This window comes from Rhinolophus sinicus, linkage group LG05 (genome assembly GCF_036562045.2).
Source record: "Rhinolophus sinicus isolate RSC01 linkage group LG05, ASM3656204v1, whole genome shotgun sequence".
NCBI lineage: Eukaryota > Metazoa > Chordata > Mammalia > Chiroptera > Rhinolophidae > Rhinolophus > Rhinolophus sinicus.
Genome location: NC_133755.1, coordinates 93,298,190 through 93,322,451, shown reverse-complemented (window position 1 = coordinate 93,322,451; position 24,262 = coordinate 93,298,190). Strand labels below are relative to the sequence as shown.

At 41.8% G+C, this 24,262-nt stretch overlaps 2 protein-coding genes across 4 annotated transcripts in view; one reads left to right on the top strand and one right to left on the bottom strand.

Moving 5' to 3' along the window:
• Positions 1-461: 461 nt before the first annotated feature.
• ANKRD66 (ankyrin repeat domain 66) lies at positions 462-9,458 on the bottom strand. The gene is made up of 4 exons (XM_074333036.1): positions 9,382-9,458; positions 6,947-7,120; positions 4,974-5,202; positions 462-1,710 (listed from the first exon to the last, which is right to left on the bottom strand). Exons 2-4 carry the CDS (start codon positions 7,107-7,109, stop codon positions 1,509-1,511), a joined length of 594 nt encoding a protein of 197 aa, XP_074189137.1. The 5' UTR covers positions 7,110-7,120; positions 9,382-9,458; the 3' UTR covers positions 462-1,508.
• A 13,039-nt stretch (positions 9,459-22,497) lies between these two features.
• PLA2G7 (phospholipase A2 group VII) overlaps positions 22,498-24,262 on the top strand; it is a 40,541-nt gene continuing 38,776 nt past the window's right edge. The window contains exon 1 of one of the 3 annotated variants that reach the window (XM_074333035.1): positions 22,498-22,755. The gene's annotated coding sequence lies outside the window, so the exon portion shown is untranslated. The remainder of the gene's footprint in view (positions 22,756-24,262) is intronic. The other 2 variants (XM_074333034.1, XM_019734669.2) reach the window with 2 other exon arrangements.

Sequence of the window (24,262 nt, the reverse complement as noted above, 5' to 3'; positions counted from 1 at the left end):
GTTATATGCTACTGATGCATCCTCCCATGAAAACTTTCTTCAGGTTCCCAGGAGAAGAACCATATTGATCCTGGTTGAGATAGTGGTCTTCCAATGTTCCTACTGGTTGGGGATCAGTACAAACATGACAGGCAGGAACCACCCCTCTGAATTGCAAGGCGCAGAGAAAGGGGACTGACATTCAGGGTGGGTAAACACTAGAAAGGTACCCTCCTAACTATAAGATGTTCAATCATCTATTCATTTCAGAAAATCCAAACATAACATGACGTTTATTAACATAAGCATTAATTGAGGAATATAATAAAGATGTTAGATGCCTAAAGATATTGTTTTAGCAACTAGTAAACCTAGAATGTGGGGTAGCCAATTAAAGTACATCAGGCCAGTTGCCTGCTTTAAATATTTTCTAATGTCTATGGCAGTGCTGTCTGATAGGGGAAAAAAGCAAGACACATATGTGATGTTCAATATTTTAGTAGCCACATTTTTTAAAAAGTAAAAAGAAAGAGGTAAAATTCATGTTAATAATATCTTTGATTTAACCCAATATCCAAAATACTATCATTTCAACACGTAATCAATATAAAATATTTTTAATGATCTAGCTTACATTTTTTGTATTGTCTTCAAAAATCTGATACGTATTTTACATTTGCAGCACATCTCAATTTGGATGCAATATTTTCATAGGAAATATCTGACTGGTATTAAATTTCCTAACACATACAGTTAAATAAGCAGAGTTGTAACCACATTCCATTATTTTATGCTATTTTTCATTAATTATGTAGGAACGAAATTAAATCATTTCAGGGGTCAGGGTTTTCAGTTATCTCCCAGTGAATTAGTCTATTGTCTGTTCTTTCCGAGTAGAAGTGATTATTGGTAAAGATGGACATGCAGAGATGGTGGGCCTCTACTTCACAAAGGAAAAACGCAGCGGGAAACTGAGAGATACATTCGTTCACTGCTTTGCTCAGTCTATGTGACAACAAATAATTTTTTTCTTTGATTGACTACACAGAGTATTTTGTCGATTTTTGAGGGTTTTGTTCGTTTGCATTTAAACAATACAGTTTCCTTAAGAGGCGCTCTTTTGAAATTCTATAGTTGCATATGGGGGTCAGGAGATGCTGCAAGTACAAGTCACTGATAACAACATGCAAAGAGCTAACATTTGTCTCCTCCTGGTAATTCTTGAGGACAGCACGTATTAGCAAGGAGGCAACCACCCATGTGGAGAGCACCCAGGCAAGAATAAAGGGTTGAATGACAGGTCATAAGCTACCAGTATAAGCCATCTGACTAGTGGTCTATGAGTAATTAGGTTGGTGCAACAGTAATTGCAGTTTTTGCAATTATTTTTAACCTTTTAAACCGCAATGACTTCTGCACCAACCTAATAAATCATGTAAAGAACAACACATGCCTGAAAATCTCCAGTCTGGTGCCAGGGGAAATCTCCCACCAGAAAACAGGTTCCAGTCCCTTTGGCGCCAGCCTTTTCACACTCTCCTCTCCGTGGCATTGCTGAGCCTGGTGTGGCCTCGACTTTTCTTATTCTTTTTCTTATTAGTGTTTTGTTTCGATGAGGGAAGAGACTGCTCCATCTCCCATTTCTTGGCGTCCCAGTCTTCGTCCCGCTGATCCAGGGGCAGCCCCTCCTGCGTGGCAGTGAGACGGTGGTTCCGGCACTCGGGTTCGGCCCTAGGAGAGGGGAAGAGAGAGGCTCTCAAAGAGCAGGCAGGAGAGCCTGGCCTCTCTTCCCACCCTCTGCATACAGCCTGGGCACCTCAGAGTTCCTCAACAGGAAGGAGGCCAAGTTCAATCCTGCATTTTTCCAAGTGTACACTTAAGGAGGTTGCAGATATTTCAGAAACTCCATGGAGGTGGAGAAAAACAATGTGCCTGGAGTGAGATGTTTAATAGAATCGAAGACAGTAAGGCGCTTACCTTGAAGAAGGCACTGTTAATTCTTCAGGGGTTCACATTTATAGAGCAACTAGCAAGTTATTAGAAGGCTGTTTTCCTTCATTTATTTTTTAATTGGATTTTTTTCCTAATTATGAAAGCCGTGCCTGTTCATTGTAAAAAATTTGAAAGTACAGAAACGTATACGGGAGAAAATAAAAATTTCTTGCAATCACATAATGTGTTCTACATACTGATGGGTTTATGTAAAGAATAGCCATGGGTAGCTAGGTAGATAAAGATAGATAGTCATACACACGGACAATGGGAGATGCACACATGCGCCATTTTACATGTGAGGCCAAAGGTGCATGTGTGACTCGCTAAAAGACATTGGTGAAAGCCACTTCACAGAGATAAAACTTGAGCCATATGAGGACAAATGGAATTTGGGAGGATAGATGATGGTACAGGCAGAACAAACAGTATTTTAAGTGCAAAGTATTATAAAAAGTACAGTTCATTCAGAGGATAGCACACCTGCTTCTCCCTCAGGCCCCATTCTCCCAACAAGCTGGAAGTGACCTCTCAATAATCAGACCACATTCACTCAGTGTCCCTCTCAACATGCAGTGTCCCTCCTTTAGCCTGCTGTTAGGACCCTTGTCACTTTCTATCTTGTATTAAGTGTTAGTTATGTAAACAAGTCATCTCCCAGACAGGGAACTTCTTGATGTCCCAGCACTGTGTCTGATTTATCTTTAAATCCTTTCTAGTATCTAGTTCAACATCATGCACATAGGAGGTCTCCAAAATATTTGTTGAATGAGAGAAGTACTACTCAGCAAGGCTGAATCAAAAGTTGAATTATTCCACTAGGGTCCCTAGGATATTCGGAAAATTGTCAAATACTGTCTAGTCTCCTTTTATAACTCTCTTACATCCTTCCTCTTGATCATCTTCATCTAGGAGCTCACCTCCTTCCAACAGGAAGTGTTAAGAAATTCCTTAAGTTATTTCCTTGACTGCAGTCCAGGTGCCTCCAAACCTACCAGCATAGCACCACCGCTGCCTCTTCCACTACAGAAGCAACTTTGCTGAAGCATCTGCTTCAGCTTGTCTCTCCCACGATGAGTTCACATTCATATGCTTGCCCAGCTCACCCACTTACCCACTGGACCTTATTCTCCACGTCTCTCTAGTGTGAATGCTTTTCTTAGCCAGGCCACTCATTCCTCCACTATCACTCCACCTTCTCACATATACACACAACTTATGCACATTTTCAAACTGGTGCCTTCCCTTCAATCAAGAATCTTTCTCCCTCCTCCATTAGCCAGGTCTTAGCTATCTTTCAAGATCCAGATTAATTTCTCCCCCCACCAGAATGCTTTCTCTCTAAATCCTGTCACGGTCACAAGGGAAGTTCCTCATGGGAGATGATAAGTAGAAATGATTGGCACATGATGTGTTTTTTCTGTCTGCTCAGCCCTGTTTGCCAACGTGCCCTGGAAATAGCACTCCTGACTATTTGGAGGACCCACTCCTTCCCCAGTTCAGTTACACTCAGGTTGTGAATCATGCTCATCTACCCATTGGTCATAAAAGAGGGGCTGACATTACTCAGAGAAAGTCAGTGGAGGAGAGTTGAGGACAGGACCTGGTGGAATTTCAGCACCTGAAAAACATGTAACATTAGGAGCTTAGACAAAATCATAAGAAATAGTCAGACAGACAGAAGGAGAACTAGAAGAGAGTAGCATCCGAGAAAGCAAGAGAGAAAAGTTTCACGAATATCAAATTAAGTGAAGGTAAGATGTGAATTGAGAAGAGGCCATTGATTTAGCAACAAGAACCTCGCTGGTGACTTGGATAAGAGCTGATTTAGTACAATGATAAATCTTGCACCATGTCCCATTTTCAAACTTGGTGCCCCACCTCTTATCTGAGATGATCTTTGCATCATCTAAAACAATAATTATAATAATGATATGTTATGTCATTAAAATTATGATAATATAAAATTATAAAAATTATAATTTTTGTATAATTAAAAAGCAATAGATTGTACATAATCCAAAACACTATAGTTTCCACCCCAAATTAGTCATTTTGGTGAAAAATTAACAAAAACAATTCAAGCAATAGTTGGGTGGACTACCTCAATTCATTTTCATTGACCTGAGACTACTGAGTTGGCAAAGACCTTGATCATGGGCTCTTATTTTGAAGCCGAACCCCTTGTGATTTTAATGCCCCTAGTATTTCTGGCAACTAGAATTAAAGAATTTAATTCTTCATTAGGATGTAAGTATAGGCTTTAACTAAATGATTCAATTGCTTTTGCTTGTCACATAGCTTATAGCCAAAGATTAAGAAAGGCTGTTAGTCATGTAAAGCAAGTTCAGCAGAAATATTTAAAAGCATGTTTTGCTTGAGATAATAGAAAAGTATAGCTGGTTAACCATAAAACACTGATAGCCAAAACAATGGCAATAGTCTGAAAATGTCTAGTTTCTGCTTTTTGCTTCGAAGATAACATCACTGATGTACATGATGAGATATTTTGCAGCATCTTGGTTCTTGAACCCAGCACCCCTTGTTCTCATAATACAATGTTGTGTTGCCGACGTAATGTTTCTTTGTCAAGCAGGAGGAGATAACTTCAGGGTCTCAAGGACAAATTTTGAGTTTGTTTTGAGTTTGTTTTCCAGTCAGCTACGACCAGCTGCTCACACCCAGGAGTCTGATACAAAAAAGTGTCATCTGTCATTGAAGAAACACAGACTTCTCTCTCAGTTTGCTGGAACCCCTCCTCCCTTACTCCCTAGAGGCATTAAAAACTCTCTACTTTTGTGTTTGGGGGCAGACGGATTTGAGAGATCTTGCTCTCCCATCCGCTCACTTTGAACAAATCAAATAAACCTTTCTCTATGTCCAAGCACCAGCGTCTCAACGTGTTGGCTTATGAGCACATAGGACAGATGAACCCGAATTTTGGGAGGTGATTCCGCAACAGCATCTCTGCCCTTTTATAGCTAGAGGTAAATGGAACTTACTTCTCCAGGAAAGCCACACAGGCGTTCTGCCCGTAGATCTGTGCGATCCTCTTTGGTGTGTCTCCAAAGAAGTCAGGGGCATCAATGGCGGCGTGCACAGCATGGAGAGTTTTGAGCACATTCAGATGGCCTGACTCAGCGGCAAAATGAGCTGGGGTCCAGCCCACATCAGTTACCAGGCAGGGCCTGGCTCCATAGTCTATAAGGAGCTGCATCACCTTCATGTGCCCTTAGATGTACCAAAAAGAAAAGGGAGGAGGTTAAGTTTAAAATGTCTCTGCAGGCCTGAGGCCAGGGCTAGTCTAGAGAGCACAAAAGAGGGGGGGATTTTTGCCTTTGAGGACCCTCCTGTTTCCTAACATCACTCCCTCCTTCCTTTTCCCTCTCCTTCATGAGGGACTCAGTGCCCCACCCCTAACCCCATGAACCACGCTTTTCATTCAGGGCCCAAGGCCCTCTAAGTATTCCCTCTACTCCTTGCAGGACACACCCCTCCCTGTATATTCCTGCAGTCTCTGCCTAGACATCTTGCTTTCTCCCACAAGTCACTGTACACCTCCCTATGCTAGCACTGGTAAGGCTCTCTGCTTTTGGCAGTCTCAATGCTGATTTCAGAAAAAAATTATTTTGCTCCCACATGGAGGGACCTTGACGGCATTATGCTAAGTCAGACAGAGAAAGACAGAAATAAGCCAGCTAGAGGAAGACAGATACTATATGCTCTCACTTACATGTGAAATCTAAAAAACAAAAATCAAGCTCATAGATACAAAGAACAGATTAAATTGGTAGTTTGGGGAGTGGGAGGAATGGTAAAATCGGTGAAGGTTGTCAAAAAGTACAAGCTTCCAATTATAAAATAAGTCATGAGGATGTAATTATAGCATGGCAACTATAGTTAATAACATTGTTGCATATTTGAAAGCTGCTAAGAGAATAGATTTTAAAAGTTACCACAAGAAAAAAATTGTGTCAGTGTGGATGGTGATGAATGTTACTAGACTTATTGCGGTGATCATCTCACAATATATACAAAAATTAAATCATTATGTTGTACCTGGTGCTGATATGATGTTATGTGTCAATTATACCTCAGTAAAAGTATTTTAAGCTCCACTTACAATACAGCTAGCATAGGCTTTCTAGCCAGATAGATGGGGGTTCATACCTTGCAATAAATGCCACTTACTAACTATGGCACCCTGGATAAGAAACAAATGTCTGAGGCTCAGTTTCTTCATTTGTAAATTAAGGATATTACCACTTACTTCACTGAGTTCTCGTGAAGTACAATGAAATCACAGTAGAGTACCCAGCATACAGTCAATGTTTGTTAAAATTTTCTCTAGTATAGCTATCATGATAGTGTACTTAAATTTCTGCAGAATGCTCCCGAGTGATTTCTCTGCAGCCAGTTTTGCTTCCTGCCAATCCATTCTCCATGCAAGAGTCAAAACAAATTTTTCAAAAGCGAAGTTGGCTATAACACTTTCTTTCTTAATATTCTTCAGTGGTATTCTAACACCGAAGGCCTTGACAAGCCCGTTAGCTGAACTTTTGCCACTATCCTCCCCCAATTCTATAACTGAGCCATGCTAGGCATGGGGATACAGCCATGAAAATGACCAAGTCCCTGTCCCACTGCCGGAATGATGTTCCATTCCTGATAGAGGTCAAGAGGGCAAAGGACTAATATTAATTGAAAGCAGACTATGTGCTAGGTACTGTATACCCATTATCTTACTGAGTCCTCACTTAGGACCCCAAGGAAGCATTATTGTTCCCATTGTATAGATGAATAAACTAAGGCTTACAGGCATTAAATAACTTGCTTAAGGTGCTGCAACTAGTAAGTGGTGGTGCCAGGACTGAAATGTTCCTAAGAAATGTTTTTTCTACTACCACACACAGACTACTGTCATGGATAGTGGGGCCTCGAGGAGATGGATTCTATCCAGGCATCGCCCACCTACCTTTGATTGCAGCCCAATGAAGTGGGGTTCGGTCATTCCAGTCCACATCCTTGTAGTTTGGGTCACAGAGACCTTTCTTCAAAATGTTTTTTACTAACTTGTAGTCCCCTGCTGCCACAGCTTGATGGAGCTTTGTCATGTCTGACATTTTGGTCAATTCCATGACAAAAACAACTGTGGGAAAAACATGCCACTTAGGACATTTTCTACAACTCTTTATTCCTAGTGAGTGATTCCACAGGATTCTTTACCATTTGCATTCTTTCTTACCTCAGAAATTTGCATCCAGGGTTGTTTCGTGTGTGTGCTCTGTCGGGTGTTTATTTGGATCTTAGCTACTGTGGTTAGTGCAGGCCAGTCCCCTACTCCAAAACTATCAATGGCTTCCCTCTGCACAGGATTGTAGGCTAAACTCATGGTCTGGCATTCGCTCTTGGGCCTCAAACCACTTTCCAGTGCTATTTCCTACTCTAACTCCAAAGTGTTAGTAGTGTGACTCTGAGCTAATCGTGTAATTGTGTTCCTTATCTTTCTCATCTGTAGAATGGGTATAATTTGTCAGGGTTGTTGTGAGGGTATGATGACAATCCATATGAAAAGTTTATGCTAGAATTGTAAGGGATTCAGAATAGCCAAAGCAATCTTGAAAAAGAAAAAAAAAGTGGAAGCACTCACACTTCCTGATTTCTAAACTTACTAGAAGTTGTTCACCAAAGCTACAGTAGTAAAGACAGTGTGATGCAAAGTACACTGTGTGACATAAAGAGAGACATATAGAGCAATGGAATAGAACTGAGTCCTGAAATAAACCCTTACATTTATGATCAATTGATTTTCAACAAAGGTGCCGGGAAAATTCAGTGGGGAATAAATAGTCTCTTCAAATGGTACTGACACAATTGGATATCCACATGCAAAAGAATGAAGTTGGTTCTCTACCTTATGCTATATACAAAACTTAACTTGAAATGTATCAGAGACCTAAATATAAGTTCCCAAATTAATACTGTTAGACGAAAACATGGAGGTAAATCTTCATCACATTGGGTTAGGCAATGATCCATGGGTAGGACAACAAAAGCACAAGCAACAAAGGAAAACATTTAATAAATTGCATTTCACTAACATGAAAAACTTTTGTTCTGTAAACAATACCTTTGAGAAAGTGTAAAAGCAACCATAAAATGAGAGAAAATATTTGCAATCCATATATGTAATAAGGCATTTGTGTCCAGAATATATAAAGAACTCTTAAAACTTAACAATAAAAAAAACTCAATTAAAATGGTCAAAAAATATAAACAGGAGTTTCTCCAAAACAAATATGCACATAGCCAATAAGAACATGAACAGGTGCTCAGTATCGTTAGTCATCAGGGAAATGCAAATCAAAACCACAAAGAAACACTACTTCACACCCACTCGGATAACTATGATAAAAAAAAACAAATAATAACAAGTGTTGGAGAAGATGTGGAGAAATTGGAAACTTCATACACTGTGGTAAGAATATAAAATGGTGTGGCCACTTTGGAAAGCAGTTTAGTAGTTCTTTAAAAGATTAAACATAGAGTTATTATATGACCAGTAACACTAAGCCTAGGTATATACCTGAAAGAAAAGAAAACACATGTCCACACAAAAGCTTGTACACAAATATTGATAGCGGCATCATTCATAATAGCCCCAAAGTAAAAACAACCCAAATGTCCATAATGAATGAAAGCACACAGAAAATGTGGGATGTTCATGCAATGGAATATTACTTGATAATTAAAAAGGAATGGTATACTGAGACATACTACAACATGGATGAGCCTTGAAAATATGCTAAGTGAAAGAAGCCGATCACAAAAAGACCACATATTGTATGGTTCTATTTATGTAAAATGTCCAGAACAGGAAAATCTAGAGAGAGAGAATATAGATTATCCGTTGTTTAAAATGAAATCGGAGTGGAAGGTGAGTGCAAAGGAGTATAGGATTTCTCCTTGGGTGATGAAATGTTCTAAAATTAGACAGTGGAGGATGATGCTTTCACAACTTCGAATATTTAAAAATAGATTAATAGATATTAAAAGCCACTGAATTGTGTATTTTAAATAGATGAATTTTACAATATGTGAATTATACCTCAATAAAGCTACTTAAAAAAGAAATGATACTATTAATTAGATGCTTTCTTTAAAAAACCTAAAATTTATCAGTAGAAAACATATAATTCACTAGCCTATCACTGACTACTAAAATTTAACAAAATTTCCTTCACATGAAGCCACATGTATATTTGATTAAGTGCACTTGAATTTCTATCTTTCTGGTACAGATGTCTCAGTGTAAAAAAGTAGCCAGTAAATATAAGCTCTAATAAATATCCATGATCTATAATAACTATAATAAACATCTGATGACAGGGGTAATGTAAAAATACTTACTTATCTTGTTTGAAATTCAGGTGCTCAGTGCTGGCAGGGAGATTTAGCTGCCCGAGTCTTGTTGTGTTCACACCATGGAAACTGACCCCTCCTTCCTCATTAAAGCTCGCCAATCAACCTCAGCTGCACTAGGTGGTGATAATTTAGTGGCCTGGGGGACTGCCTCTCTGCTTTGTCCTGAAACTGGTCAGCAATTCTAGTCTGCTTCTACAGTCCAAGTGTGGTCCCTAGCAGGTTCTTTTGAAATAGCATTTGATCAAAAATGTGAAAGTTGAAAAAAGGGTTGCCAGCCCACAGGACACTGGAAGTAAGCTGTTTGGTAACCGCTGTAGAGCAGTCCGGACGATGGACGCCCCTCACAGTCAGGACCAGCTGTGAGGTCTTGGGCAAGACCCTTAACGTTGCGGAGCCTCTTTTGTTCTCACCAATAACATGAAGTTTTAACGCCATTCTCATAGGTTTGTGAAAGATGAGTAGCTGAAATAATTTATAAAGCACCTGGCACAGGGTAAAGGAAGGGAGCAAGGGAGGGAGAAAAACTTCAGGGGCTTTCTTTTTGCCTCCTGTTTTTGCTCCCTTACTCTAAGGGTCTACTATCTTTATGATGATGGCTGGTGTAAAAGACCTTCTTCCTCCCTTCTTCCCACCTCTCTCACCCTTCTTTTATTCCCTCCTCTTCCTCTTCCTCCTTCTCCTCCTCCTCCTCCTGCTCTCTCTCCCCCCCCCCCATCTTTCTTTTGTTATTTGTTTCTCCCTCCATTTCTCCCCACCGGTATTTATTGAATGCCTTATATCTGCCAGACACTGTATGGGGCCCTGTGGAGAGCAAGGCACTCATTGTCTTCTCTTCTTGGAGCTCAGAGTCCAGAGAAAAAGACAGACAATAAAAAAGCAAACAAACGTATACATTTAAAATCACAACTTGTGTAAAGTGTGTTGCGAACAGACAGTGTGCAATGGCAGAGAACAATGGGAGGGGAGGGTGATCATGGGGTGACCTGAAGGGGTGACATTTGATCTGAGACTTGGCTTAAGGGAAGCCAGGCATCTGAGAAGCTGGGGAGGTGTTCCAGGCAGGCGGGGAGGGAAACAGTTTAGCTTCAGGGAGGAGTGAAAAGAGGAGGGTGCAGCTGGTCTGTGGGGTGTGGGATACAGAGAACAAGTAGAACAAAATGGTCTGTAGACAAAAGCTGGATGATTTGGGGTCTCCTGGGATAGGGCCAGGAGTTTGGATTTTATTCCAAGTACAAGGAGAAGTCAGCAAAAGGTTTTAAGTAAGGAAGGTGGTGCAATTTATATGTTTTAAAAAGTAACTTTGGCTTCTACAGGGGGAAAAGACTGCAGAGAGACAAGATTGAAAGCAGAAAGACCACTGGGAAGTCTGTTGCTCAAGTCCAGACACGAAAGAAGAGTGGCTTGGTGTATTTGGCAGTGGAGAGGTAAAGAAATGATTGAAATCGAGAATTATTTAGGAAGGAATATTAACAGATATTAACAGATATAATATCAGTGGATTAGACCTGACTAGTGATGGAAATGGAGGGATCAAGGTTGATTGCTGGACTTCTGGTTTGACCAACTTGGTGTGAAGGTGGTGACTTTTGGTGTGGTGGTGACTAGGGGAGGGCCAGGTTTGGGTGGAAGAAAAGAAGTTAAATTAAATGTTCTGTTTTGAACGTGTTAAGTTTTGACATTATCTGTAAGGTATGTCAAAATGACTTTTGGGCTAAAGATATACATTTGGCATTGTCAGCATACAGGTGGTATTTAAAGGTACAGGGCTATGTAAGTAAACCAAGGACAGCAGGTACAGAGAGGAGAGACACCCAAGCCCTGAGTCCTGCCATCATTCTGAGGGAGAATTATCAAAGGAGATTAAAGAGCCCTCCTGGGAAGGTAGGAGGGAAACCAGAACATAGTCTCACAGAAGCTAAAGAAGAAGAGTGTGGTTATAAGGAATAATGGGCAACTTGGTCGAAGAGGGTGAAGTTTAATGAATGCCAATTATAGGCTGGAAAAGATTCACATGAGACCCCATGCCCACCCTCAAAGAGCTCAGTGTCTTGTTATGCTTTGTAAGCTTTATAGCAGTTCCAGTTCAGTTTGACTACATTCAATAAATACATATTTGATCAGCAACGAATATGGGTTGAATGATGCAAGAATACAAGGACAGAGCCCTGCCCTCAGGGAGCTTATAATCTAATAAGGGATTGTTGGTAAGCAGTGCAGCTATTGTTCTCAGCAAACTTCATGCATCTGGGGCCATACCCATCCTACATACTTCCTCCCCCAATACAGGTGATCCCCACCTTTCAAAAGTTCATGTTATGCCACTTTGCTCTTAGGAAAGACTTACATTAGTACCCATTTTCACTAACCAAAAGAAATCCAAAGAGAATTTTTGCTTTTATGGGAAAAAAAATGAAAAGCAAAAACTAGTTGTTATAGAGGCAGAGCACACCTGAGCTGCAAGAGTGGCCCCGCAGGGTTCCTTCCCCGGGAACCACACTCAGTATCTCAGCATCAAGCCACCATAGCTTTGATCTGTGTCTGCAAGCATCTGTGCTTTATCTTGATCTATTTTGTGCATCTGTTAGAAAGATGTGTCCTGAGGTATCAGAAAAGCCTAAGAGAGCTTGCTAGGGTGTTACACTTAGCATAAAACTGGATGAAATTAAGCCTATTTGTTATGATATGTTCGATTATTTTTGGGGTCTGGGAATGCTCAAAAATTTTTCCATACAAATTAATGGTAATTGCTTCTTCACTTTCTACCATTTTGGGTTACCAATGGTTTCATAGAAACACTATTTTCAGATAGAGGGCAAAACCTGTAATAGGTTTCTGATCCTGAAATTCTTGACAACTCATGAGCTGGCCAGGAAGTGAGGCAGCCAAAGGGAGAAGCCCCCCAGAATGTCTCATAAGTCAAGAGTGAGGTGATGGGGGTGGCCGGATGGCTCAGTTGGTTAGAGCGCGAGCTCTGAACAACAGGGTTGCTGGTTCGATTCCCACAAGGGCCAGTGAGCTGCACTCTCCACAACTAGATTGAAGGCAACGAGCTGCCACTGAGCTGCCAGAGGGGCGACTGGATGGCTCAGTTGGTTAGAGCGCAAGCTCTCAACAACAGGGTTTGCTGGTTCGATTCCCCCATGGGATGGTGGGCTGTGCCCCCTGCAACTAAAGATTGAGAACGGCAACTGGACTTGGAGCTGAGCTGCATCCTCCACAACTAGATTGAAGGACAATGACTTGGAGCTGATGGGCCCTGGAGAAACACACTGTTCCCTAATATAAATTTAAAACAATACTAATAGTAAGTTTTTTTTTTTTAAAGTGAGGTGATGAAGAAATGACTAAAAAGGGTATATTCTAAATTTTAAAAAATTTTAAATATTGGACACAAATAGCACACAAGACCATATAAAAAGAAGACCATTATAAATCCTGATCATACAAAATGTTCATTATTTTTACACTACAGGTAGTAGCATCTGCTGATGGGATACTGAATTTGGTGGTATAAATGCTTTTCAATGTTGTCAGTGTGACCTTGTACCTGAATGAATAATTTCATCTGGGGTTAATGTCAAAAACACCCACCCTGGAATGTCTGTCGTCTGTATCATGATGGGCCACAGAAGCCACCGGGCAATATCTGTAGGCCAGCCATTGACCTTTAGTCCCTTTGGCTCAAGCACTGGGACTGAAATCTCTGACTGAGGTGACTTCCAGGAATCAAAGCTATTTTTAGATCAGGAAGAAACTCTAGAAATCGAGTCAAAAGTTCATTTTATAGATAAGAATATTGAGACCGACTGACATCAACTTCTTTAATGAAAGTCACACTGCTACTGGGTTTTAATTCATCTCTTACCACCTCCCCACCCCAATTAAGCTCAGCAGGCAGAGTAGATGCACAGTGACCACAAGGTCAAGTATGTACTGGGCAGCTTTGCCATTCCTTTGCTTACTATTGATCCCTGCTTGGGACACTGTGATTTGATTCTCTTCTATCTCCCTCCAATTCTAAAGAAGATGATAATAACAAACCCATATAGACTTTGTTCTCAAAGCATTAGCATGCATTAACAAGTTTAATCCTGTGGGGCAGGTACAATTATTATCCCTACTTCACAGAAGAGAAAACAAAGGCACACAGGAATCAAGCCACTTGCCTAAGGTGACAAGTCTAGTAGTCGGACAACCCAAATAGTTTGGCTGCAGTATCTATGTATGGTCTTATCTACTCTGCTGCAATGCAACCTGAGATGGTAGGTCAAAGTCACACGCAAGAATTATTGAAGTTAAGACTTCCCTGCCTGGGAAATGCTGTAGTTTCCATTTCAAACCAATACCTGTGAAAGAGGCAATACGGTGAGGTGGACAGAACGGTGAGCTGGAAGCTGGGAGAGGCAGGAAGGAAATGAAATATTTGTTGAATGGCCTTTGTGCATCAGGCATTATTCAAGGTGTTTTGTGGTTATTATCTCATCAATCCTAACCAAGTCTGAGATACAGTTTACAAGCAAGGAAATGGAGGCTCAGAGGGCTTAAGCATGCTCAGACATGGGCTGTCTACTTCCTGTTGAGAGTTGAGTGTGGGAGAGCTGGTCAGACTCAGCGCCTGGTGGTGTTACTATCAGGACCCAGGTCTCAGGGAAGTTCTAGTGTTTCCTGCATCTGGGACTGGGAAGGTGAGAATTGGGTTCCATTTGTGGCTTCCGAATCCTTTTTTCCCTCCTGCCTATATACATCTTGTAGGAGCTTCCACGGGGGGCTCCTAGTCAGAACAGAGGACCTTATTTGACATTTTGGACCATCCCGGGATCACACGGGAGAAGGAGAATGTGCTGGTCTAAGATTCCAGCATCACTGCTGACCAGCACAAACTGGAGATGTGTGCCAATCCAGCATGAGGCTCATGGAATTTTGTTTTGGGGGGTTAGGATTTCCAGGTTGGCCATATCTTCTCGAAGGTGTTATTTTGTCATCCTTTATCCTTCAGAGACCACCTTCAGAGACACAGCTGTAGTTCTTCTCTTAGCCTCTCCTGGGTGCTTTCCAACCTGAATGTGGGTCCAGTATCTCCCTCACGTGCTGACTTTTGGATGGGGCTTATATAAGGGCTCTGTATTACTGTCTTGGTACCTGGCACCCCTTCCTCCTAGCCGCCCTTGTGCAGACATTTCACCTTTTCTACTCTTTCCTGTGGGCCTATTGCCTCTGGCTCAATTACCTTGAGGAAATCCCTTTATGGGGGATAAATTAACAATAAATTTTCCTTGAGCATCTGATCATGTATGTGAAATGGCTGTATCTCTCTTTAAAGAGTTATTAATCCAGTTGAGGAGATAAGATCTTGCACAAATAAAGTATAATAGAGAGTATATTAAATGCCCTAAAAGAAGCACTACAGCACTTGAAGACAGCATGTAGAAATCTTTGAAGGATGCTGGAAATTTTCTGTTTGTCCCATCAGATCCACTCTCCACTATTCCCCACTCTAGGAAGCTAACCTGTAGGAACAGTACCCATAAGCTTCAGTTGCCTCTGGCTTTTTGCTGGGCCTAGCCAATTTCCAGCAGGAGATTGGAGGATGGATAGAACATGGGGCTGGAATATTGAGTCCTTTGGCTTCCTGCCTGGTTATCAGGGATTTGCTGCAGAGGTCACAGCTCCCGTCAGGTGGCCCTGTCCATGGAGTTGTCCTCGCCAGGTCCCAGTCACTGCTTTCTCCTCTTGCTCCTTCAGGCCCGTGGGTGGTAAGGGCTCCCTGGTGTTGTTTGCCCAGAGCCCCTGTTGGGCTCCCTGAATTCCACTCTCACCTTGGTAAATAGTCACCAAATACTCAAACACTCATCAAATAATCCAGATTGAGGATGCCACATGCTTCCTGCCCGGATCTGGACCAATAAAGTAGAAATCCTACAAGCAAAGGGGATACACCAACATGGAGTCAAGGATGGATGAGTGTAAGGTGAGTTGAACATGAGAAACCTAAATGAAAAAGACGTTGAGCCCAGATCCTGGAAGGCCACAAATGCCATACCAGGCGATCTGGACTTTATTTCTTCCATCGTACAAAGGGAACTGTTGACAGTTTCTGAATGGGGAAGTAAAATGATTACAAGTCCAGCATTTTTAGAGAGGTAATTTTGCCACAAGAAGGTATAATGTATTCTGGGGTGAGGGACACCCATGGAGGAGGGAGAAAGAGTCAGAAGGCAATAAAAATGTATATACTTTGACTCAGAAAATCCATTTCTAGGGATTTATCACAAAGAAATAATTTAAAACATACACAAAGATTTAACTGCAAGGAAATTCACTGAAGTGCTATATCAAAAATCAAAAATCATAAACACCCCAAATTTCTAATAAATAACCCAAATTTCCACTAAAAGGGAAATTATTATATAGCCTTTTGAGCTGATACTGCAGATGTGTACTTATTAGCTTGGTAAAATGTTAGTATTCTACTGCTAAATTAAAACAGAATTTTAGAAAACTGACCAAAAATTTACTATATATGCATGTCCTTGTTTATGTGAAAAAAAGCTGAAAAGGATATACATTGAATTTTTATTAGCTAAACAACATTTTTCCTATAATGAGCATGGATAACTTGTATAACAAGTTATAGAAACATTTTGTCATTGTCAAGGGTAGAACATTTGAGGACCTTGATTATCAAGGTAATAGTAGGAATAGGAAGGAAGGAATTGATGACATTGTGCGTGTATATTCAAACAACTCGGTGCCTGGGTAAAGGAGCCAGGTGTCTGTGAATCACGGCACCACTGAGAGAAAACTGGAAGTCTTGGACTGAGCACAAAGTCTCCTGCATCTTGATGAGATCAGCAGGGATGTTATCGATGACTTGGGCAAGGCAGAACATCCTGGAGACCGGTTTGGCCAGCCAGATCTTAGAGCCCAGTCACTGAATGCATACAAACAAGTAGAGTGTTACACCCACAGTTCCAGAGTCTCTAAGTCCACCAAGTCTGCAAAAGGCCTGAAGACACTGCCAACAAGGAAGGAAGGCTAAGCCAGACATTGGATAATAAATTTTGGAATTGGCTAATATATTGGATAAAAGATTATTTATCTTCTCTCCACTTTAGAAACTTAGAGGCATTACTATCTGGGAACCTGTTAGATTCCCCTGGAAATGCTTAATCTCTGAAGTCTTGTGCTTCAGATTCCATTCTCTGAACATGACATTCCACATTCTGTCACTCTGCCTAGGGGAGGGAGGCCCTTTCCAACCCACTCAAATTAGCAATACTTTTCAGTTCTTCCTGGTTATTCATGGAGTGTGTGTGTGCATGTGTGGATGTGTGGGTGTGTATTGTCTTCCCCATAGGTGCATGTGTATATATACATGTATGTGTGTGTGTGTGTATATATATATATATATATATACACACACACACGTATCTCAAGTGCTCACTCTGCTTACCGAATATTGTTCTAAGCAATTTACATGCACGATCCCTTTTAATCCGCACTGCAACACGGTGATATAGATGCTATTATTATTTCTACTTTACAAATTAGGAAAACTGAGAGGCTAAAAGGCTATGTAAGTTGCCCAAGGCCTTAGAGCTAGTAAAGACAGAGCTTAATTCACACCCAGGTCTGTCTGACTCAGCCTTTTTAATTACTACACTTACATCTGGAGAAATGTCTGGAAGGTTATGGGCCAAATTGTGAAATAAGTACCAATGAGGTAGGGGTGATGGGAACAGCCACACTTTCTATTTTTATTTTGTTGTTGTTTGTTGTTTTGTTTAGATTTCTCACAATACAAATGTATTACATCTTAACTAGAAAAAAAATCCTATCTTTTCAAATTACCATCAGTTCCCTCTTTTCTTCGCCTTTGGCCAATCTAGTTTCCTAATTTCCAAGCCCAGGGTAACCCTCCTCTCTGTTCTCGTTCCTGGACTGGAAAACATGGTCAGGAAAGCACGTCACCAGACAGACTGAATCCATGATAAATGAGCGAATTCCAGCCACCGTCGGAAGGCTTCAATCATCCTCAGGCAGGTCTCATCAGCATCCCCCACATTTTCACTCTCTTTGTGCTTTATCTCAATCAAGCTACAGTCATGTCTCGTTCCTTTTCTTCTCCATAAAATGTCTTAAAAATTGTCTACCCTTAAGAGTCTTTGTGTCCTCATCTCAACTCCTTACTGACTCCCTGCCTTTACCCATCTATTACACTAAAATTGGTTTTTAGGGGTTACCATCGCTCTCCTAATTGCTAAATCCCATAGACCTTTCTAAGGTCTTCATCCATTCTATTTAATCAACAGTGTTGATCATACCTATCTTTTAAAACCCCTTTTCTCTCTTGACTTCTGTAGAGCTTCTCTCTCCCATTCTCCGTCCCTACTTTGACCAACCTTTCACCATTTCATTTACTGGCTCATCTTCCTCCTGCCTACCATGAATGTGATGTTCTTTAGAATTCCATGTTATACCTCTGCTCTCTCTAAAAGCTCTCAATGACCAATCTCATGCACTCTGGGCATTTTCAATTCCACATAACTTCTGCCCAGGTCTCTGTACTGAGTGTCAAATATGTGTAACTAACTACCCATGAGATGGTTCCACCCAGAGATGTGCTACATCTCACTACAGGGGATAAAATCCCATTTTCTAGTGTTTGCTGATTTCTATGACATGAAGCCCCCACTATGGCCGATTTCCAGCTATCAATGCAAAATCACTAAATACAGAGCTGGAAAGAAATGTTCACAGGTGGCTCTCTCAAGCAGGTAGAAGGTGACTCCACAGACCACTTGTTCCACCTGGTATCCCAGGGCAAAGGCTCTCAAACATTTTTTGACATATGGTAGAAAATACATTTTACATCAGTTATGTACATACCTATGTATGCAGAAATAAAAGTTCTATGAAACAACACTTAACCTTACCACATGTGATACCCTTTAAAATTTATCATATTCCATTTCATTAAGAAGTACTAGTCTTTGCGGGTGGGCCATTGGCTCAGTTGGTTAGAGCACAGTGCTCATGGCACCAAGATCACTTGTTCAATTCTCACATGGGTCAGGGAGCTGCACCCTCCATAACTAGATTGAAAACAATGACTTGACTTGGAGCTGATGGGTCCTGAAAAAACACACTGTTCCCCAACTGATTAAAAAAAAAAAAAAGCACTAGTCTCGACTCTCAAGTAGATTTCATAAGCTATTAATCGTTCAAGACACACAATTTTTAAAACATTATCCTCAGGTGTTTCAAATTCAGGATACACAGAATTGCATTTATTATTATAACTCACTTTTCCAACCTTGTTATTTTCCCCTATTTTCCTTTCTCAATTAATGGGCCATCATCTACTTGGTTTCTTCAGGTAGAAACCTCAGGGCCATTCTGGACACATCCCCCCCTTTTTTTATCCCACGCATCCATTTCTGCCTTGTGAAAAATCTCTCAAGTAGATCTTCCAATCTCAATTCCCATTGTCACTGTTCAATTTTATATCATCATCTTTTCCCCTAATAGCCTCCAAATTCACCCCCTGCTTTTGGTTCCTCCAATCTCAATTCATCTTTTTACAGTACAAAATTATCTTCCAAAAACAAGTAACATGACTGCTCTGCTTAAAAATTTTGATGGCTCCTCATTGACCCCAAAATATTTTTTCATTCATTCAGAAAACGTTTATTGGACAACTGCTGTGTGCTAAGCTCCTTATTGGGTGCAGATTAACAAAAACGACATAGTTCCTGTCCTCAAGAAGCACATAGTCCAAACTCTATTGCATTACTCAGAAGACTCTTTTAGAAGTCCCAGCACACCTTTTATCTTTACCTTCTGCTCCATCCTGTCTATATACCCTATGCCCTTGCCACAATGGGGAAATTGACATTCCACAGGTATATTGTTCACTTTTAGGTCCCTGGGCTTTTGCTCATGCAGTTTCACAGTCTGTAAAATGCTCTCCCTTTCTATCTTCAGATGAACTCCTACTCATTCTTGAAAGCCACTGTCTTGGCAAAGCCTTCCTTTTCACAAATTCATATTCTTAAAAGGTTTTACATATTTAATCATGCACATACTCAAAGTAGTTAAATAGTACTGAAATACTGAAAGAGGAAAGCCAGAGTCTCCCACCTCAGCCCGCCCCAACCCCAGTCCAATTCCCCAAAAAGATTTACTCTTAGGAATTTCTGATTTTAGATTTCTGGTGGTAATCTCCAAGTTTCCAAAACAATATACTATATTGTTATTTCGTGGTGTATCATCTTAGGCACTATCTATCTCATTTCTGCTATGAGAGATGAGCATTTAGCTTACGTACATATTGGTCCTGTCTTTCCTCCTTCCTAGCCCTCCTAATAGTTATATCTCTATAATCAGGCCCCCTGCTGCTCTCTCCTCTGCAAAATTACTGTGCATCCAGACCTTTACTTCCTGTTTTACCAACTCTAGACAGTATCTCTTGACTCTTGACTTTCTAAAAGAAGCAGTGATTTATATGAACCTAAGAGACACTCAGTAGTCCAGCTTTCTCTCCATCCTGCTTCCCACATCTACTTATTTACTTTTACATTTACTAAATTAACCATGTTTACATTCTCTTGTATAACCATAGCCAATTTTTCTTCAGCTTGTTTATAAGGTAACTCTAAACGTTGAAAACCAATAAGCAATGTTTCCATTATTAGATTACATTAATCTTGTTCTCTATAGTCTAGTTTAATGTTCTGATCATACTTTCTTCTCTGGACCATTTGCAGAAGTATATGCTTGGATTTCAGGTTTAAATGTAGTCTCTATTTTTAGATACCAACCAGTAAGTAGCTCAAAATCAATCCGTTTTAGGTTTCATCATACTTGCATCATGCCTTTCCTGGTGCATTTCCCCCGTTGGAGTTCCTAGTTTTAACTTTAATATATTTTTTTAAATTTTAAAGTAATTTAATTTTTTACGTTTTTTTCCTTGCTTTCTGTTATCCTCTAACAGTCTCAAGAATTTCCAAGTTCCCAATCACACTTTCGGTTTTATTAAATCCCATATTTTTTCCTCCAGTTTAATTATTCCAATTAGGATGTGTTAGTTTTCAGGCCTAGGCACAGCTGTCGTCCTGAAACGTCTCTCCTCTGCTCATCTGGATTGGAGTCCCTTTTCCTTGAATTGTATGCAGCGAGGGCAGCTTTGACACCCACACCCTCGGAGAACAATTAGTAACTCACTTCTCTGAACTCCCACAGTCCTTTGCATGTACCTACACGAGGTAGCACTCTCTGTTGTTATTTTCTTATCCTTCAGGGCACAGACTGTGTCTTAGTCATCTTTGAAATGGTACCCGACAGTTGGCCCTTAATAAACACTATTTGAAAACCCTATTGAGCACATTATTATTATTTAATCCAATATTTGGATTGAAGGGGAGAGCCATCATTTTTGCTCATATTAAAGACTAAATAAATACTGCTAGGTTGATAGGAAATGGGCGTGAGAGTTGAGAGATAAGAAAAAGCTCAACGAAGAATCAACAAGTATATTATTTCTTTTTTTCACTATATAACACTAAAACAAAACCCATTAGCCCGACCTTATAATCTGTTACGTCTGTGTCGACTTGTTGTCCTTTTGGAATGTGAGGCCCATTCTTTACTAATTTCACTGGACTAGGGTTGCCAGATAAAATACAGGATGCCCAATATTGCTAAACCTGGTAACAGTGTACTGGGTATCTTGTCAAGGCAGTAATCTGCTAAATGCCAACCATTCTGACAGCCTCAGATAATATGATCTGATGAGAATGAGAGAAGACATAAAGATGGCATTGAAATAAATAAATAACTAAAGTATTTCATTCTTGCCTTCAAGACCTGCTTTCAAAGCCCACCACCTTTTTAAGTGTGATGCAGAGTCTCCTGCTTCTTAATCTGGTTTAAGGTCAAAGGGAAGACAGCCTAGAAATCTCTTGGATAGGGCATAATATATTCTTTTAGATTGATATTCTGGGGCAATTTGTTTCACAGGCGGTTACTCCAGGTAGTATAGGAAAACGCAGTTTTATATAAATTTTCATCTATTAGGTTTATATAAATCACTGCTTCTTTAAAGGTATTAACATTATGTAATAATGTTGAATGTTTCCCATGTGCCAGGCTGTGTCCTAAGCATTTTACACGCACTTACATTTCATTCTCAAAAGGTGGTTCTGATGAACGTACTTAGATTATCTACATGTTAGCGATGAGGAAATCGAGATGCAGAAAGGATAAAGAACTTCCCCAAGGTCACACCACTAACAAGTGGGAGAACCCAGCTATACTCCATGCCTTCTTTATTGCGGAGTCCTCAGGAGAAAAATAAAATAAATGTCATCTATAGTTCCATAACCTCACCCAAAACCAAAAATCATTATTTAAAAAATTCAACCTTTAATAACACTACACATAAATGTCAAACTAGTTTCCCTAAGTCTCTAAACTTAAGCTTTAAATGAACATTTTTTTAGGAAATGAAATGAGGAGAGCGCACGGAAAAAATAAAGGGGGTGGGGGTGGATTTCAGTTAAACCCCAAATATCTGGGATAGATAAACTAAGCTGTGAGAGATGCACGCTTCTTACACCATTTCCCCTCAAGTCATAAGCGCTCTTCCTGCCTGCCTTGCACTGTATTCCTACAGAGAAATGAAACTAACAGTGTCTGGCCCTCCAAACCAGAGCACGGTCTACATGGTGTTGAATTGGTGCCCAACCTATGATGTACCGAGATGCGGAATGCGCAGGGCATATCATATTACAGATGCGAGCAGAGGGATTCAGGTGAAACAGGCAATGTTGGTTTGATTTGGGGCAAATTAAACAGGGAACAGATCTGATTAGAATCAGAATCCAGTCTGAGAACGGGAACTGGGGGGCAAAACACCCACCGCAGGCTATGTCTGGATCCATCCCCGGGCGGGATAAATTAACCCGCGGATCCAGGTTGCGGGACCTCCGGCCCTGGAGAGAGTGTTGGATGCGCCTGACCACTCTGGCGTCCCCAGCTGCTTTTGTTTGTGGGAAGCTGATGGCCACACGCTCCTCCCCGGCCCCTCCTCCTGCTGCGCGAGGGGAGGAGAGGGTCGGGAGATAAGACGGTGCGGGGCGGGCCGAGGGCAAAGCCCGCCGCAGCCCACTTGCTAGCCACACGCCGGAGTTGTCCGGCCGCCCAGCGCTCAAGGTGACAGCGGCCCGCGGAGTTGGCAGCGAGAAACAGTCGCGTTTGGCGCGCTCAGGTCGCGTCTGTGCGCCGCGGAACGCGCCCAGGGTCCCGGAACGCGCCCAGGGTCCCCGGTTCTTGCAAGCAGCTCACAGCCGCGCCCGGGTGAGGAGGGACCCCAGGGGAGAGGCGGGAGCCCGGGGAGAGGTGCGGGGCAAGCCGGACTCAGGCTGCACTGTTGTTGGCGGGAGGCGGGGGACTAGGAGCGGCGACGAGCTTGAGGGGGGACGGAGTGGGAAGGGGGGTGGTGGCGTAGCTGGAATCGTACCCGCCTCTGGGCCGGTGCTGGTCTCCCGGTCCCTGCTGCTTTCGGGGACAGCGCTGGGATGTTGGTGGGAAGCGTGACGAATTCGAATCCAGTTCTCCTAAACTTTTTCCCGAGAAAGGAGCCCGAAGAATTCGGTGCCGAGGGGGAGAATCAGGCCAGGGGAACAGGGAGGTCAAGGAGTTTTCGTATCTGTTTTTGTCCCGCTGGGACAAAACAAACAAACAGTCCTCCTTTTCGGGAGTATTGCTAATTCCGGAGCCCAGTTGTGAGGCGCTGTTTTAGTACCAGAATTACAAAAACAAAGCAATGTGGCCCCGGCCAGGCTCCCTTACTGCACACATTCCAGAGCTCTCCCCTGGCAGCCGGGTGAGATCACGGCTGCTGCTCCGTGGGGGATGAGCTTGTTTCTAAAAAGTCAAACAAAAGCAGAAAGCAGAGGTCATGCTCTTCCCCGTCAGCCCTGGAACTTCGAGTAGAAGTTTCTATCTCCAGAAAAGGAAAAGGCCAGGCTTTCATTCAGGTATTATTGGGCGTTATTGGGGCTGCTGCAGAGGTGAAGAGGAAGGAGGAATGAGGCAGAGGTGTATGGGGCTCGTAAGGGGTGCGTACCACCTTTGAAGGACACGTAAATTCAGGTTTGGGAAAGACTTGTGTTAACAAATCAGCCTTGCACAAATTACCTTTGACCCAAATGAGAATGCTGAGCTGGGAGCCTGGTATATGAGTAAGAGCTGGAAAATGCATCCTTTAAAGTGTCCATAATCCCCAAAGGCTCAGGATCAAATCTTGGGCTACCATTGAACTCAGGGATCAGGACATTAAGTACTGGCCTCATCTATAAGAAGATTGCCTTCTGGTCACCACTAGGCACTAGCGAGCTGCCAGCACTGGGGCAGATTTCTTCCCAGAGGGAGTTCTTCTGGTGGCTCTGCAGCGGCTGGTGAGAGATCCCCTGGACTTGGCATTTTCCAGCCTGCCTGCTTCCCCTCATTGCTAATGGGCACTGAGCGTTGTCTCTGTTCCCCAGACATTTGTGCAGGAGTTGCTGCTGTGGACAGCCCGGTGATGCTTTTCATGGAACTGGGCCCTTCCTACTCAAGGCGGACACCACACACAGTCTGTCACCACAGATTGTCACCAAGGCTGTCTGTCACTGGCTGTAGAGCCTCTGAGAGTGAAGGAGTAGCAGAATTGGGAGGGATGTTAATCTGGTTCAGCCACTCATTGTACAGTTGAGAAATCCCTTCTGAGGTGTGAAAGGGCTTGCCCAGCACGTCAGGCCTTTCCCACAAACAGAACCCTGGGCAGCTCGTTCCTTTTGTACATCTGTGCCTTTTGTACACT

Bases quoted from the DNA above. Each gene is read 5' to 3' on its own strand.
- ANKRD66 (XM_074333036.1), bottom strand. From the start codon at position 7,109: ATGGAATTGACCAAAATGTCAGACATGACAAAGCTCCATCAAGCTGTG. The intron at 5,203-6,946 runs GTAGGTGGGCGA...GGTACATCTAAG, and splicing joins TCATTGGGCTGCAATCAAAG to GGCACATGAAGGTGATGCAG. The intron at 1,711-4,973 runs GTAAGTTCCATT...CCCCTCTCCTAG, and splicing joins TGTGTGGCTTTCCTGGAGAA to GGCCGAACCCGAGTGCCGGA.